The sequence below is a fragment of the Penicillium concentricum genome (genome assembly GCF_028827145.1).
Source record: "Penicillium concentricum strain IBT 3081 chromosome Unknown utg000003l_segment0_segment0, whole genome shotgun sequence".
In the NCBI taxonomy this organism is placed as follows: domain Eukaryota; kingdom Fungi; phylum Ascomycota; class Eurotiomycetes; order Eurotiales; family Aspergillaceae; genus Penicillium; species Penicillium concentricum.
Window position 1 is genome coordinate 1,979,832 of NW_026622756.1, and position 16,935 is coordinate 1,996,766.

Genomic DNA, 16,935 nt, shown 5'->3' on the forward strand with positions numbered 1-16,935 from the left:
AAACCTGCAGCAGGACAGTCACACGCATATTTGTGTCCTCTGTCCTATAGTTAGTATTTATTTGTTGTATTCCAGCCTAGGTAGCATGTACTTTGTACAGGTCACTGGGTAGTAATCGATATGCATGAATGGTGTGCTTAGATAGTATTTGTGGAAAATCTTCAGATCGTATATGCTCTCCCAGACCCAGCCTCCACCTAACATGATTAAGGGGAGAATCCAAGATCCAAAATACTTCATCTTCCATTTTTCTTTGTTTATACCCAGAGGGTACCTGGATCTTTTCTTGTTTGCATCAGATACGATATTCTCATTGTATCTACGGCGGACACGAGCAGTAACCTAGGGCAAAGACCAAGTCCGACACAGTACGATGTGATGGGAAAAGCACTCACTAATGAGCAACTCCCCTTGACCAGACATTTGAAGTCCATTGTGCGGGACAACGTGAGCGACATTCATAACCTCGAGGTTCTGGACCCGGTTTGATCTAGTCACTGGGATTTGGCTGCTCAACTGTGTGGCTGCTCAACTATGCAAGGAACAAAGAGGCAGGACTGAGCAACATACAGTGGGTGGCATCTAGACCTCCGCAAAGCCCACAAAGCCCAAGGCCCAACCCAACCCACTAAGTATAGAATTTAAGGTGTAAATACAGCCTTCCCTGTGAATTTATACTTTCCAATCGTCGAGCGTAAGCGTAGGATGAATGATATACAATTTCTTAGAGATGATCACGATAAGTTCATAGGTTGAGAAAGTACAGTCTGTGTACGAGGAATGCCATAGGTAACGCCAATTCCCCAAAATAGAGAAGTTAATGGGTAATTACAAGAATGTCCAAAGAGAGTGAATATAGAAACCCGGGGAAACCCCAAGAGGGAAAGACCAGCTTCGCCGTTCAGGTTCACACATTAGAAGAGGCAGCCCACTCAACAACCTCCAGAGCGCACATGACAAGCACAAGGGTCGAGGGGAGGATCCTGGGAAGAAAGAAAAAAACCATGTTAGCAATGATCAATAATTGAGATAGACTACCGGGGGTTGTCTGTTCTCTGTAAATAGGAGGGACAAGAACTTACCAGACAACATAACTCTGGAACAAGAGTTTCGACATAGCGCCAACAAAGACATTATTGATCTGACAGATCTGCGCCAGTTGCAATGCAGACGGCGCACCCGTAAGCAGGAAGCAGACAATAATGAAAATAGGATCATCGAGGATACTAATTGGCACAAACTTGGCCATGAGCGCCAAAATCGGCGCCATGATAAGAGTCGGCAGAAGCATACGCGCAAGCAGTGAAGCAATGATCAGCTTGCGTTCGTCGCGGGGATGCTCGATGTCCGCCATCGCCTCTTCGGGGATAGTATTGCGCGCGAGGTTCGCGCCCAGCACGACCAGGATCAGCGGCACGGCAACTTGTCCGTTCTGTTCAATTGCACGGGTGACCGAGTTGCGCACAAAGGTGCCGTCGTCGAAGAAACCGTGTTGGAGTACTGGCACTGAGGCGACGATGATCGATACTAGCATTGCCCACAGAGGTGGGTTCATGAAGTCCCATGCGCCATGAAGGAAGCGACGCAGTCCGCGCGTGGTCGCTGCGAGGCCCTTTTGGACCTTTGGTGGGAGGCGCGCGTGGAGGACGTTAATTTTCTTCACGCGCCACTGGCTCAGGCGATCCCGCGATCTGCGCAGAGATGCTTTGCAGCGCTGGAAACGTGTTTTCTCGGCTTCATGAGCTTCGCGCGCGGTGATTTCGACGTTCGGGAATTGGAGGATTTCGCCGTGGGAGCTTTGGCGGGGGAGGAAGGGGCCAGTGGGTGGCGGCCCAATTACGGACGGTGTATCGTCTGAGTCGAGGTCGTCTGAGTGGGCGGAGGACAGCTTCGAGTAGGAGTAAGTGCGCGTTGACACAGGTGTTTGGTCACCAGATTGGAAGCGGTCGGTGTGTGTTGCGTGGGCATGGTGTAGATCGTCTGAGCTGCGTGTTCTGACTAGCGGCTCGTCCGGGTCTGTCTGGTCCGGGTTGTCGCTATAGCGCGCCTGGCCCTGCTCGATGATTGATTGGCCATTCTCGTCGCGCTCCGCCTCCTCGAGGTATCGGTCCTTGGGCGCTAAGAGAATGTGGTATCCCCAACTCCAGCGCACGAGTTGACCTAGCTGCTGGAAGATAAGCAGGTATAGGATTCCACGTGCGGCGACTTCGTCATCGTTGTCGTTAGGGATCCGGTCCCAGTGGAGACCTTTGAGGGTCTGCGAAAGCGATATGACGAGGGAGATTGGGAGAGAGTTTGAGTTGCCAAAGACCTATAGAGAACGGGTAATCATTAGAATTGGATATTCGACTCTCTCAAATGGCAGGACCCATCACATACCGCCATGGCAGCCACAAAGTTCGATTGCCGCTTCTTGAAGCGACAACATTTTGCAACAACGAAAGAACAGAAGTATGAGACAAAGGTCTGGACAATAAAAATAACCGGGATAATAGCCAGGTCCGTCAGCTTTTCAGCAGTTAATTGTGAGCCCAATTTGGTGAAAACTATTAATAGGAGTCAGCTTTGTCATAGAAATATCTCATGAGAGCACAGAGGAATACATACTAAGACAGGGGGTGAACAGAGTCACATTGAGGTTTGCCACCAGTTTCTGAGCATCTGCATCAAACATGCCCTGGCGGGCGGCAATATAACCAGGAAAGCTGACGCATACAACCTCTAGCACTGCTTCAAAGACGAGCAGCACTAATTGAAAGAATGGTGGGTGGCTCTCATGGGCGCCTATGAAGAAGCGGTTGACGCCCATTGGGGCTTGGGCAATAGCATTGACATTTTGAAATGATCGGGGCGCGTTAAAGATGGCCATGTGTATTCAAGAAATGAATGAGAAAGGTGAAAATCCCAAGGGGAAGTGAAGTGTGAGAAGAAATAAGCTTGGAATTCGCATTCCTTGATTTTGATATGGAATCTTGGCAGTCTCGCCCACGTTGATAGCTCTTTGGTGGATGCCTTATCTCTTGAATGGCGCAATGGTTGGAATTTAAATGTCTTTTCTTTTCTTTTATTGTTAGTAGTATTACTATTTCTGACTATTACAATTTCTCATTCATACTGATTCATACTAACTAACCTACATCTAATCTTCTACAAAGCTGGAGATCTGGAGCTTTGATCAGCAATGACGCATTGGGGGGCGATAGCACTACGCCAAGACCTTCCTAATCCGTCCTGATCTGGATCGATACAGATTATAAAACGTATACTCTTTGAGGTTTCAAAGAAAAAAAGAAAAAAAAAACTTGTGATTAAACTAAATTTTCAAGACACTGTCCTAGAGAGAAAAGGACTGGTATATTACAACAAAACATGGAGGTCAACACCGAAATCAAGTGTCGGCTGTGTACCCGGGCTGTGCAACTTACACTTTACGCCTCATTGACAAAGCCCAATTTTTCGCCTATCTTGATGCGCTGGCCCTTCTCAATATTCCAAGTCCACCCATCACTGGGAGCATCATCCGGCCAGCCGGCATCAATGGACTTGCGAGTTCCAAGCGGAGCTTCAAACACAAGTACGATCGAACTGCCAAGCTGGAACCCGCCCATCTCCTCGCCACGCTGCAGTGGATGTCCATCAAGTGTTCGGCTGGCGTGGTGGTAAGTCGCCTCAACAAAGCCGGGATACTGCTCACCACGTTTGGCAGCCAAGGCGGCAGCCAGGTCCGCAGCGGTATCGGTCAACAGGCTGTTCGTGCGCAGCTCCGAGTCAAAGTTGATTTTAATGGAGCCTACGTTGGTAGCTCCGACCGGTGTGTAACTGAAGAAACCCCACCGCCATCGGCCGAGAAGTGCAACTCGCTCGTTGAGAGTGAAGAGTCCGGGTAAATGTCTCTGCAGATATGGTGAAACTGAGTATAACTCGCCGGCAAAGTGGCGGCGGCTCTCGACGACCCAGGGAGCAGGGGAGTGGAAGCGGTGGTAGTCACCGGGTGCTAGGTAGATCACAACGTAAAACAAGGCATGGTTGGCTGCTGTCTTGGGCGCGTACCATGGTGTTCCATCACCACGAGCCAGGTCCTCTTGTACTTGGATTTCCGAAGCTAGTTTGGATGCAGTTGAAGCATCCAATGAAGCACGTCGTTTGGGAGCACCGTCGCCCGAAAGAAGGCTCGGGAGAGTGTAGGAAATACCGTTCACGCGCGCAAACTCTTCATGCGCATCCAAGGTCTCGGCATCCTTGGTTTCCTTCCCGTCATTGTCCCTGAGTCGGTTGGAGTGGTCGGCGTTCGCAGGCGTGGCTGATCCTAGAAGAGCGTCCAGACTGTATGTCATTCCCTTGACTTGCTCAACCTCGCCCCGCTCGATCGTTCCAAATTGTAAGATTCGGCCGTCGGAGGGAGCGAGAAGAGCACGAGGATCGGGATCCAATGGTCGAACTCCAGGCTTCAGTTTACGGTAGAAGAATGCGGCCAAGTTCGGGTACGTGTGCAGGTCGGGTTCAGCAACCTCCTCAAGGTTGACGCCAAAGGCCCAGGAATAGAGTTTGAATCCAGGAACGCGGAGGTAGTAAGGAAGTTCGATTTCGTTGAACTGGCCCCACAGACGTGACATGGCCTTCAGGGGTAGAGTGGACATGATCTGAATATGCCATGGGCCTGACAGACTGATCCTCGGACGACGAGGTGGCCGTTTTCCATCCTCCCATTCATCGCCGGCTGCATCGCGAGCCAGCCGATTCCGTTCCGCGCGTTGTGACTTGTAGAAAGACAGCAACCCTAGCAAACCAATTCCGAGTCCGACTGGGATGGGATACCATTCGACCTTGGTATTGCGTAGAGCAAAGCCTAGTCTTGAGCCAAATCCTCCCCTGTTGTTTTCGGAGTTATTGTCCTTCTGATATTGTTTCCATGATTTAGACGAAAAATGCCGGAGACTGGCCTTATGGCGGGCCGTGGCCCGGAACGAAAAAACTCCATCGACGCCCCGATCCAAGGGGCAGCGGGAGCGCAATGTAGGAGAGGCGAGGAAGTGAAAAGGCGCGAGGCCATAATGTTTAATCCATCGGCCTGGAGCGCTAAAATCGAGCCCCTAAGCTAAGAGCGTTTTTTTCCGAAATGGGGAAATGCGCAGTAGCCGGTTGACCGCCCGGCAGAATTGCACGTGGAGACGTTGGAGATACAATGGATTGTCTTTCTCTATAACCAAATACATTTATAAAGGAGCATTTTTGCGATTCTGACTCTTTGCATCTACACTCGTCTTGCATCGTTCTTGTCAAATTCTTCTTAGCTACTATAGAGTCTCACAGAGGACATTACAACATCAACATCGCTTATCGATTGATGCCAGATATCAGGAACTAGATCAGCTCTATATGCGCTTTTTAGCTTGTGAACAACTACAGTTCTGAAGCAATGGCGACAGAACCATCGCCCCAGTCCATGGCAGAGGGAAACACACCGAACACAATCACCCTTCATATACTCTGCCAGTCTCTCCCCCTCCAAGCCGGTTTACACTCGACAACGTTCCACTCTCTTCCACAATTGCACAGCTCAAGGGCCGGATCGAACAGTCCTTTCCGAATAATCCTCAAGCATCACACCAAAGGCTCATCTACCGAGGGAAACCCCTAACTGTCGATGAGGCAACACTCAGCGCAGTAGTCTCAGCTATGGAGGTAAGTAACTTGTTCTGACCCGCACTATATGGCCTTTCATCCTAACTGAATGGTATTTTCTTTCCAGGAAGGCACTGATAGCATGCACCTTGTGCTGCCACCTGAGCCAGCACACACAGAAGCACCTTCTATCTCTACCATGCCGCAAGCTTCGCCTCTCGCGAATTCCACTCAAGCTTCCACTTCCACTTCCACCTGGTTGAACCCTGATACTTCGGAGACTGCATCTAATGGATCCGCGCACTCCAGAATTCCCAGGACAATGGATGCCACTCTAGGTTCTCCACAGGTCACATTCGCTCAATACCTCAATGCCGCTCTGCCTAATCAACGCTCAGCCACTGCGAATGCACCTGAAGCCGGCGGCGCAGAACTCTCTCAGCGCATTCACGCTTTACGAGCTCTCATTGTGGAGATTGAGGGACAACTGGACCGACATATCATGCCACCCATGGAGAGCATCATTCATATACGGAACCAGCTTCTTGAAATTCAAGATGGACGATCTGAGAGACAACTTCCTGTACCTGGTGTTGCGGAACTGCTTGCCCGTATTCTTGATGCTCAACAACGCACCCGCCTAGTGGGATATATGCAACAGCATTCGCAGACAAACCTTCAAGTTCATTCCCTCTTTGAGCCCCAACACGTGCACCAACCAACCTACCGAGGAAGCGTGACTCAGTTCTTCATGCTAGCTTCGCCAATGGGAGACCACAATAGCCTCGTGGGACAAACTCACTCGGCATCCCGGCCCACAGTGCAGCGGGCAGTTTCGCCTAATACAGTCCCCGCTGGCGAATCCGGCGCAGCTCAAGCACCCCCAGCACCCCCAGCATATCAAGCAACCCCACCATATCAAGCACCTCAAGAGCCCAACCAAAACGCAGCAGTAGTCCAGAACGCCCTCCACCAAGCAATGCTCAACCAACAGCGCCGTGGTAACAACGTAGAGCACGCTGGTATGGCACGACACATCCGCCGCATCTGGCTGTTTACCCGTCTGTGGCTCTTCTGCTACCTCATCAGCGATCCTGGCACCTGGAGGCGTTACATGCTCGTCAGCATTGCGTTGCTTGTCACATTCTTTTCCGAAACCAATATCCCCCGGCAATTCGCGACTCTAGTCATCAGTCCCATCCAACGTCATCTCGAGGGCCTCACACATGCCGGTGGACCGGCAGACCGAGCCACCCAACCTGGAGCGGATCACATTGCGGAGTTCAGTATTTGGGACCAGGTACGCCGCGCGGAGCGAGCCCTTGTTTTCCTTTTTGCGAGTCTGGTTCCCGGTCTTGGTGAAGGGCATGTCCGCGCTCGCACTGCGGCAGACCAAGCTTTCGTAGCTGAGCAGGAACGTCAGGCACGGGAACTTCAAGAGCAGGAGCAGGCACGGGAACGGGAGCGTCAGGAGCGGGAACGGGCCCAGGCTGGCGTGGAAGGCGCGGGAAATCCAGGCATTGAACAGGAGGTCTCTGCCGCGCATGCACAGTCTGAAATCTGAACAGGGTCCATCAGGGAACTGAGACATACCGCGAGCATTTGCTTTTCATCTTTATATTATTATTAGCGGTAGCGTCTCCAATCTAGTTTACAAATGAATTCAACGTGGGTCAAGGTGGTACCCACGACAATGCACTCCATGAAATCAAGCTGATAAGGTGATCAAAATAATGGTCTTCAAGCCGCTTATATATATCACGTGGAGCTAGATGGTATATCGTACATAGTTCTAGGCCGCCATCAATATATATTGTGTTTATGCTATGTTTTATGTGTCTTCCCTTTTATATCACTATCAAAGGCTCGTTGCGGACGAGAGCCACTTTATGAGATATCAGTTAAGCATTGTAGGGATAGACTATGGCAGCCCAACCTGTGATAGCCCAACTAGCCGATGCGTGGTCATTGTTTCGACGTTGCCAGAAATTGATGATCTGAGAAAGACGCAACAATGACCTCCCCCTATTCACCACAAGCCATTGCTCTAGTATAATTGTGCATCTCATCAACTCACAGCTTCGAGGCACCTACATTCTCAGGTGGCTCCGAAGGCGGAGCCATAGGGCCCGTGTTGAAGGATTCTTCGCCATCAAAGTGCCTGCGGGAGTCTATATCAGTATCTTCTCTCGACACCAAAGAAAGGGAAAGGGAAAAAAGAGAGGGATCCACTCACCATCCACGCTCAGCACCACCACTCAAAAAGCTACAATCCCCATTCGCAACACAATCCCATCCACCCCCAACACCACGTCCATTCCTCCACTGCGGCAGAGACCCCGACGCACGAATGAACGTCGTACCCTCAGCAAGCGGCTTCTCAGTTTGATTTCCTTCCTGGTCACCGCTATGTCCAGCACTAGCAGTAGAAGAAGCCCCCTCCTCTTAAAGGTACTCAAACCAGCTGTGAAAACATTGAAGTCCTCTTCAGATTTATCATCCGGCATGTGCCCAGTAAGAGCCCGTCCCATGGCAATGAGTGGCGCAGCATGCGCGCAGATCAGGACGGACTTGCTGGTTCTTTGGTCTGGTGGTAGGTCTGCTTCCAGGGCGGAGACTTCTGCGTCGATGTCGGCGATTATGCCTTGCAAGGCCGTTGCTATGCGGTTGTGGAGTTGGGTGATTGTCTCGCCGCGTCTTGAGGGGATAAGGAGGGGGTTGTAGGTTTGGCTGGCGTCTGAGAGGAGGGTTGGGAAATGGGTGGACATTATTTGGGGGGTTGGGTGGGCTGGGTGGTCGAAGAAGTCTGTTGCACCGAACCATTCTCTGCATTCCAATTAGCTTATAATGTAATATGCCGCCTGTGAAGTGCTGCATTTGTTGGTGAGAAAGTAAAACGGTTGGGTTGATTCGGTAGGGTGGAAGGAAGTATAAGTATAAAGAGAGGACGTAGTACATACCCTAGCCCATTCTCAATTCGTACATCCAGCTCCGCATGCCGATCGATTGATCCAATCTGGCCATCTTTCTGATTGCCAGATTCAGCAGCGATTTTCTTGAGCTCTTCAACAGACGGCTGGATTGTTTGCAGGCAGCGGTAGAAGGGACTCGAGTAGACACGGAATGGCTTCGGGTGGAATTGGGGGCCAGCAATGTGTCTTGCTAATTCGTGCGACTGATGAACGCCGTGCGAGGTCAGCACAGGGTCTGCTGGGTTTCCTGTCGGCGTTGGGAATTGGGCCCTGTATGTGCCAGTGCGAAAGTCAATGGTCCAGCTGAGGCGGTGCTGCAATAGTTAGGTCTACAAGTTCACAACAAGGACTGTCTAGAGTACATACCCCATGTCGAGTTAGATATATCGTGTCCAAAGGCATCGTGTATGAAGTTGTTCAACTATGTACCGGCCTGCCATTGTTGCGGGGGAAAGGCAGAATACATGTACATCCTAGGGCGGTAAACATGTACCTCGGCCCGGGGCTACGGCGCAGAAAAGGAGAGAAGTGGATAAACAGTGCAGACCAGAATCATCTAGCATTGATATACGAGCGAACCTTGTACTCTGCAAGCCATCAAAAGTGCGGAACAGGGGGTATTTTGTTCACAGCTACAAATTCCAGATTACATTCCAGGGTCCAGCCCAGTACAACCAACGCCATGCATAACCAGTCAAAGCAAGAACTTTTCTCGATTCTTTTTTAGAACGACTCCATCTAGTAGAAGAAGCCGAGGAGCTTGCCGGCAACGTGCTTGCGGCGAGCCTCCTCGTGGTCCATGATACCGGCGGAGGTGGTCAGGACAACGTAACCGAACTGACGGGAAGGAAGGAGCTGGGTAGCCCACTTCTCGAGGTCACGGAGCTGAACGGGGTAGCGGGGGTTGATGACACCACACTTGTTGAGACTGGAGATATGAACGTTAGCTTATTGTTCCATTGAGACTGGTGGATGTAATTGAAATACGTACCGGCCGTTAAGCTGGATGACAATCTTGCCGGAGCGGTGGTCATCGACCTCCTCGAACTCGCCGATGTAACCTGAGAAAGAAAAGAGTCAGTATGTTGTGAAGATTTAAAAGTCGTCAAATACTGATAAGGCCATAACAGCGCTTTGGAAACGTGTAAGATCTTCGCAAATTAATATATCGGACACTTAAAAGGCAGACGTCGTAGGTTGATTGAGACCGGCCGCCTAGTTATCAGCCCGAATGGGTGGTACAAAGATTCTCAAGACAGGGAATGGAAAAATCAGAAGGAAAAAAAAAGAGAACGCAAGACAAGAAATAAAAAAGACGAAAAGAAAATTCCAAAATTCACGTACCGTGCTTCTGCATGACAGCAAGGAACTTGACGATGACCTTGGAGGAAGGACGGATGAGGACCTGGCGCTTGCCAGCCTTCTCGGCGTTGTTCATGGCGTTAAGCGCATCGTTGAGGACGGAGGTCTTGACCATTTTGGCGGTTTAGTTCGAGATTCTCAAATCGTAACGTTTAAAAGTAAAGATTATGAGGTATCTGTTGGACGAAGGCGGTTCAAGTCAGCCACCACTAGTCTTCGAGCGCAAAGAGTGCCCCTTTTTTACATTGCAAGGAGTTCTTCAGCCCGTGCCGAGTTGGGAGATGCGTATCATCTTGGCTTCCTGGATCGCGATTCCTGAGAATTATCTATAATTCACGTATGGAAGCAATCTAGACAAGATGATTGCATCCCCAGACTAGCTGAGAGGCTGTTGTTGGGGGAGGGAATAGCACATACCTCGAGAGATGGTCGTCGATGGATGAAGCGGAAGAAAACGACGATCGGTGAAAGTTTGGTTTTCGGGTGGTGCGCGGGTAGGGTTGGTGCGCATATTAGCCCTTATCGATACACGTGATGATAAGCGTCAACATATTGGTGCCTTAGGCTTCTACGGCAAGGCATCACTATTTTCTACAGTAGTTAACTAATACCTTCATACATCCATGGATAATGTAGCTGGAACTCCAAGGCTGTACCTACACATTACTCAATAAAACAGGAACAAGAAGAGCTCGCCAAGTCAAGCAAAAAATCACCATTAAAACGCCAACACAAATGATGATACATACATCTTTACTCCTACTACTACTAACTCATCAGCACATCATTCACTGATTCCATCCGTAGGCAAGGTTCGGATAGGTGGTTCTATACATGATTCTCCAGCGTGATAGCATGGTTGTGGGCAAATGTCGGCGTATACGAGGAAAGGAGACGAAATCAGGGACAGCTTTTTCATGACAATGACTCTTTTCTGGAGGGGGTGACATGAGGGGAAAGGGATACATGAATTGGGAGTACAGTAGAGGGGGTAGGGGATACATGAATTCTTGGGCTACATGAGTCGCAATGCTATAAGATGCGAGGGAGGGGGTCTTGTCTAATTAAAAACAACATAGAAGGGGGATTGGGAAAGGTGAAACGGGTTGTATCAAGAAGAAAAAGGAAACTCAGACAGGGCCATACAGAAATTGGGAAGGGTGCCGGGAGCTCATTCGAATGTGTCATCAGCGAATTGAGCACCAACAAAATGGTTTTGGGGAACGAAATTCGTGACCAAAGGGTAGTGATGGGAGGGAAATCCTGTGCTGGGGAATCAAGGGGAGAGGGATTTGAGGCTATCAGCTAAGCGCTCTGGTTTGACAACGTCGAGAACAGGACATCCACCCGGCACACATCAGGAGCACCAATTGGGTGTGGGCTCAAGTAGCCCTGGGGCCTGTGGCATTGATGCTAACAGGCCCGATGTGAGTGGCAGACGCTTTGGGTGACGGAATCGGACCAGAAGCACTGGTAATCAATCGGGTGAGACATGGTGACGGCTTTACGCCATACCAGCACCCATGTTGATCTGGCGCTTGACCTGCTCGCGGGTCCAGCGGGCAGTCTCGATTGTGCGCTCGCTGTACTGTCTGGTTGTGCGAGTCTCTCTCACGAGAGAGGTGACCCAGTCGTTGCGGAAGTAGGCAGCGAGCTCGCCATTGGGGAACGCATCAGCAAGATCACTATTGAGTAGTTAGTATAGGCAATTGAGACTAGAAGTTGCCGAGACATACCCAATAACACCCATGGCAGACCGCATCAGACCTTCGCTGCGGTTGCTCTCCTGGGAGATGATGTGAAGAAGCTGGAAGATAGACTCGATGAAAGGCTGGAGTTGGGTGACTGCGATCTGATTAGCATGCTGACGTCGTATCTGTGTAGAGAGTAAAGAGGAACGTACTGGAAGGAGTGCCCTTGTAAGACAGAAGAATACCACCCCAAGCATCCATGATGCCTTCACGGAGAGAAACAATGTAATCCACCATGTCGTATGGGAGGTCGGAGCTGGTGGTAACGCTGGAGGCTTGCTGCAGAACCTGGCCAACGACCGCCAAGTACGTATCGAAGTTAGTACCGATGGCCTGGGCAATATCGCCGAAGGTCTCAAGAATCGCAGGCTTGAGCTGGTTGGTGGAAGTCTGTTTGAAAAATTAGCATTAGACGGTAAATTCAATATATCTGAGAGAAATAATCTCACCTGGAGAGTCTTGAGCAGGAGGTTCATGAAGGTGTCGCAGTAAGGCTGGACCTTCTCGTTCAAGGCACGAGCAATGTCGCTGACCAAGCCGATGGCCATAGCGCAGAGACCGGGCTCCTCCTGGTTGCCCAGGGCGTTGTACAGGAATGGGCTGAAAGACTCCATGTACTTGATGAAATCATCCTCAAGAGCACTGGCAATAGCACCAACGGTGGCAAAGATGACATCCGGCACGCTTGACTTGGCGCCAAGGGTACTCAGGACCTGAAGCAGCACGCTCATAATACGGTCAGCCTGAGGCTTAATCTCGCCCTCGAAGCGCTGGACGATAGCCAGAATGACACTGATCAAGCTAGTCTGCATCTCCTCGAGGAGAATACGGTCCTCGGGGCTAACGACCTGCTGCTGCATGGGAACAGTGTGCTCAAGACGCTGGATAATAACATCTGAGAGAGTTGCAACCATGGGCAGGCTGTCATTGGCAGAGTTCATAACAAAGGAGTTGAGAACTTCGTATCCAGCGGTACGGAGCTGGTTATCGGCGTCTTGTCTGTACGGGCGTTAGATCAAAGGAACCAAAAGCATATCACTGGGGAACATACCGCTCGGTCACTGTCAGCAGGGACTTCACACTGTCCTCAAAGTGCTTCGACAGAGGATTGGTCTGTGAGCCATCGTCACCAGCAAATCGGTCTGCGACGTTCATAAGAGCCCAGCAACAGGAGCTGGCGATCTTGGGAGAGTTGGCAAGGCCGTTGAAGAGGCACGAAATAAGCGGCTGGAGGTGAACCTCGGGGTCGAGAACCTCGGGGCAGCAGTCGCACACCCGACCCAGGGCGTAGGCAGTGGAGTCGCGGACGGAGACGGAGCTATCCTCCATCATGCCAAGCAAAACAGACAAGGCCTGCTTGATCAGGGGCTCCAGAACAGTGGGTTCGGGGCCTTCCATAATAGCGCCGAAAGCAGCGACGGCGGCATCACGACGGTGCCAGTCCTCATTGCGGATATTCTCCTCGACAAAAGTCACGACGGGCTGAATGACATCACCCTGCACACACTGGGCGTAAAGCTGCATAGCCTGGTAGGCAGCACGGGACACGTTGTACTCATCGTCACCAGCATCCTCGTCCTGGCGGCACATAGATTGGAGCAAGACGGGAACAACCTCGCGGGTAGCGACGCGAGCAAATCCGAAGAAAGGACGAGCCTCAACACCCTCTGCCTGAGCCTATAAGAAACATAATGTCAGTACATGTCCAAAGTCACTCGGTTTCGTGCGCTTGATACATACCTCAGCGTTGTCATCCTCGATGGCAATCTCCTCCTCGCAGACAGTGCACCAGAACTCAATAGCCAGCTTGGCGACTTCTTCCTCCTCGCTCTTCATGCCCATGATGCTCAGGCCGAACAGGGCCTTCTCCATGTAGAAGCGCATCTTCTCGTAGTAGGATCCCATGATTCGGTTCAAGCAACCGAATGCAGCAGCCTGCACACGGACCTCATCGGCCTGGGTGGCCTCGCAGACGACCTGCATAATGTAGTTGCGCTCTCCCTCGTTGTCCATGTTGGTTCGCACGAAATCGACGGCATCACTGAGAGCGGCGATAGCAGCGTAACGGACATCCATGTTCGGCTCCTCGCGCCGAGCACCCTGAACGACCGCAGTAAGGATAGCATTGGAGTGTTGTGTCAGGCTGGAGCGGAGTTCGGGATCTTGCGACTCGCAAATGTAACCGATGGCAGTGAGAGATGACTGCTTTAGTGCGTCGTTTCCACTGGCGACATTTTGGACAAGAATTCCCATCAACTCGGGCCACTCACCACGCGGCAACTCGATGGCGGCGATCGAAACAATGAGTGTGGCGGCGGCATTTCCAGCGCGAGCATCGGGCGACTGCAGAGTCTTGAGCGCAAGCTCTTTGACCTGTTTCTTGGTGTCGGGGTTGATACTCTGAGCCCATCGGAGCTGCACCTCGCGCAACTTGGCTTGATCCCGGAAAGTGAAAGCGTTCTTCAAAGCGATACCAGCAGCCACACGGATGTGAGCAGGGCTGCTCTCGTTGGCGAGTTCCTGGCCGAGGGTGATGAGGTAGGCAGCCTATCGGGTAACAGAAGTATCAGCATTCGGGATCCTAGGGAAATCTTTCATGACTCGTGGCAGGACGAAGGGGGGCAAGGGAAGACACATACGAAGTCAACCTCCGCGGCGTGGGCGAGTTGCTGTTCGGCATTGCTACGCTCGGACGCATCTGGCGCGAGGGTACTCTGCAACACCTGACGGGCGTCCATGATGTGCAAAGAAATGAAGGATGTGGGGTGGAGAGAAAAAAGAAGGAAAAAAGAGGTGGATAAAAGATTAGAAAAAAGACTTTAAAACCCCTCTGGACCCGGATCAATCAAAGGGTTCGACACTCGGTGATCACCACGATAGAAGCAGTGGTGGAAAGAGGATTTCCTGTGGAAGAGTGGGAAGAAGGGACGGGTGTTTTTGTGGATATGACGAGGCGGCATGCACTAGGTCTTTCCGCGACAAGAGGCACAGAGAGGAAAAGGTGCCTTGAGTGCACGCCCAGTTTTCAACACACAATAAATAGGTGGGAGGGTCTGGAGAATATGGAAATAGCTGTAGAAGTGCAAAATATGTGAAGAGACTAAAACAAAGATTCGAAGCAAGAAAGACCTCAATGGGTTGAGGTTCTACGGGGGTCGCCCTCTGATTGGCCCTAGTGCGGGGGTTAGTCAGGTGCACGTGACTCTCTGCCTCAGGCTGTAGGACTCCCTTGCTCAGCCAAGGAGCGAAGACTTTGTTCACTTCACTTTTGCTATAAAACAGTGAGGGATCTAAGAACATCCCATTTTGGCGAGCTCAGTTTTCAAAAATTTGTAACTCAGGGACCATTTCGGATGATGAGTCTGTTGAGTCTCCATCCGATTTCCGACTATAAGGGTCTCAGCTCTATAGACTCACAACTACGCAAAGAAAAGTATTCTAGCTTATGTTCTATAGTTTCGTGTGAGTGTTCCCTTAGATTACATGGGCATTTCAGGTGTCTATGAATCACCTAAAGGATCCGTCAGTCTAATTATCACTCTGGGTGAATTCGTGTGCAAGACTGCTATTAACATTAGCGAAGAGACAAATAGCTTGTATAACTACATGTAAATATGGTCTCCGGCTACTAGATAGTCTAGCAAATGTACTGGTAATCCTAACACTACATAATAGTGAGTTTGCGAGACTTCTACGACCTCGAGCAAGCTTAGGCTTCGCAACCCTTTCACAACATACGTCTCATAACATATTCACGTTCATTCGCATGTATTCATAGGAGGCTTGCAAAACAACCAATAATGGATTGAGAACCCATGTGATTATACACAACACAATCTATCACCTTTAAGCAACTATGTGGAGCAATATATATTTTGGATGTCGCTCAATTTCTATGTTAGCGCGGCTGGAATTGGATTTGTAATGGAGCAAGCGTGGTGGTAAAAGTATCCCGAGTCTCAGTTTCAAATGCCTCTCCATTCTCATTCGGACCGAACTGGACGTGGAACGACTGTGCCAAAGTGGAAAGCGAAATGCGAAGACTCATCATAGCCAAATTCTTCCCGGGACAAGTATAGGGTCCTAGAGGAATGGGTTAGGAGATCGACTGTGAATCTTGCGTTGAGCAGTATTTACCAAGTACAAATGGAAAGAAGGGGGCATTTTCAGAGCACATTTCTCTCTTCTCGTTCCATCGCTCTGGTACAAATTGTTTGGCATCGGTGTAGTACCTTTCATCTGTTTGGATCAATTGCACTGGAACGAAAACATTGACATCCCCGGGAATGTACACCTCATCGACCTGTATTCCCTCGGCTGGAGTAACGCGGTATCCACCCGTCATTATCGCAGGTCGCAGGCGAAGTGTTTCGTGGATGATATCGTCGAGGTAAGCGACAGACTTGACCTTCTCATATGACCAATCTTTTGACCTTCCTGGCATGGCTTCATCTAGATGGCGTTGCAGCTTCGATAGTATTGCGGGATTCTTGGCCAGATAGTAGAGTGTAGATGCTAAAGTAGTAGCTGTAGTCTCACTGCCAGCCACTATAACCACTCGTGAATCCTCATGAAGAGCAGCCTCGGTTGGAGCCGCAGATATATCCTTGTCGACATAGGCTTTCAATAGCCACGAGACAATATCCTGTGGGCTCCTATCCATATCCCAGTCCTGTATTTATAAGTATTGTGATAGCTATGTGTGCAGAGACAAACTTGCGTACCTTTTGCTTTCGCTCAATTTCATCTCCACACCACCGAAAGAAACTGGAATATCCAGACGCTGCCCCTGGGATACGGCTGGCAAGGTTCAAAAGCCAAGGAACATGGCCCATTGTTCCGAGAATAGCCATATGGTCATGAACGCCTTTGATCGCCGGATGCTCGATCCCTGTAGCCAGGTTGTTAAACTCTTTTCCGAACCCAACATTTCCCATGATGTCAAAACTGAGAAACATTGACCAGACACTAGCATCGATAGATTGACCCAGGTTGCTTTGAATATAAGAAGCAAACTGGTCTACCTTGTCCTTAACACGTGGCTCGTAAGTCGCAAGGGCTAGAGATAGTTAGTACTCTAGGAACAAAGACTTAAGATCGGAGACTGCCTGCCCACCTTTGATGCTGAAACTTCGGTCCCATGCCTTGCGTCGCTTCCGGTGATCCATTATGTCGCGCGTGTGATGAACTGAACAAAATTTGGACTGCGTCGACACTTGAGCGTAATA

General features: G+C 50.3%; 7 protein-coding genes across 7 annotated transcripts; 1 reads left to right on the top strand and 6 right to left on the bottom strand.

Moving 5' to 3' along the window:
* Nucleotides 1-907: 907 nt before the first annotated feature.
* On the bottom strand, nt 908-2,869 carry N7517_008581 (Auxin Efflux Carrier superfamily; the record flags this gene model as incomplete). Its single annotated transcript, XM_056726311.1, has 4 exons — nt 908-983; nt 1,083-2,311; nt 2,380-2,546; nt 2,608-2,869. The coding sequence occupies 4 exons, from the start codon at nt 2,867-2,869 to the stop codon at nt 908-910; spliced, it is 1,734 nt and encodes a 577-aa protein (XP_056577162.1).
* A 559-nt stretch (nt 2,870-3,428) lies between these two features.
* On the bottom strand, nt 3,429-5,050 carry N7517_008582 (phosphatidylserine decarboxylase 1; the record flags this gene model as incomplete). The annotated part of the gene is made up of 2 exons (XM_056726312.1): nt 3,429-4,869; nt 4,974-5,050. The coding sequence occupies 2 exons, from the start codon at nt 5,048-5,050 to the stop codon at nt 3,429-3,431; spliced, it is 1,518 nt and encodes a 505-aa protein (XP_056577163.1).
* A 626-nt stretch (nt 5,051-5,676) lies between these two features.
* Nucleotides 5,677-7,186, top strand: N7517_008583 (uncharacterized protein; the record flags this gene model as incomplete). Its single annotated transcript, XM_056726313.1, has 2 exons — nt 5,677-5,682; nt 5,750-7,186. 2 exons carry the CDS (start codon nt 5,677-5,679, stop codon nt 7,184-7,186), a joined length of 1,443 nt encoding a protein of 480 aa, XP_056577164.1.
* Nucleotides 7,187-7,695: 509 nt separating this feature from the next.
* Nucleotides 7,696-8,996, bottom strand: N7517_008584 (uncharacterized protein; the record flags this gene model as incomplete). Its single annotated transcript, XM_056726314.1, is given in 5 exon segments — nt 7,696-7,783; nt 7,859-8,066; nt 8,084-8,448; nt 8,583-8,908; nt 8,961-8,996. 5 exon segments carry the CDS (start codon nt 8,994-8,996, stop codon nt 7,696-7,698), a joined length of 1,023 nt encoding a protein of 340 aa, XP_056577165.1.
* Nucleotides 8,997-9,332: 336 nt separating this feature from the next.
* On the bottom strand, nt 9,333-10,071 carry N7517_008585 (40S ribosomal protein uS8; the record flags this gene model as incomplete). The annotated part of the gene is made up of 3 exons (XM_056726315.1): nt 9,333-9,522; nt 9,586-9,655; nt 9,939-10,071. 3 exons carry the CDS (start codon nt 10,069-10,071, stop codon nt 9,333-9,335), a joined length of 393 nt encoding a protein of 130 aa, XP_056577166.1.
* Nucleotides 10,072-11,460: 1,389 nt separating this feature from the next.
* N7517_008586 (karyopherin beta) lies at nt 11,461-14,445 on the bottom strand (the record flags this gene model as incomplete). The annotated part of the gene is made up of 7 exons (XM_056726316.1): nt 11,461-11,641; nt 11,693-11,801; nt 11,860-12,097; nt 12,157-12,706; nt 12,759-13,384; nt 13,448-14,254; nt 14,347-14,445. The coding sequence occupies 7 exons, from the start codon at nt 14,443-14,445 to the stop codon at nt 11,461-11,463; spliced, it is 2,610 nt and encodes an 869-aa protein (XP_056577167.1).
* Nucleotides 14,446-15,605: 1,160 nt separating this feature from the next.
* Nucleotides 15,606-16,875, bottom strand: N7517_008587 (cytochrome P450; the record flags this gene model as incomplete). Its single annotated transcript, XM_056726317.1, has 4 exons — nt 15,606-15,790; nt 15,845-16,379; nt 16,432-16,766; nt 16,824-16,875. 4 exons carry the CDS (start codon nt 16,873-16,875, stop codon nt 15,606-15,608), a joined length of 1,107 nt encoding a protein of 368 aa, XP_056577168.1.
* Nucleotides 16,876-16,935: the final 60 nt, after the last annotated feature.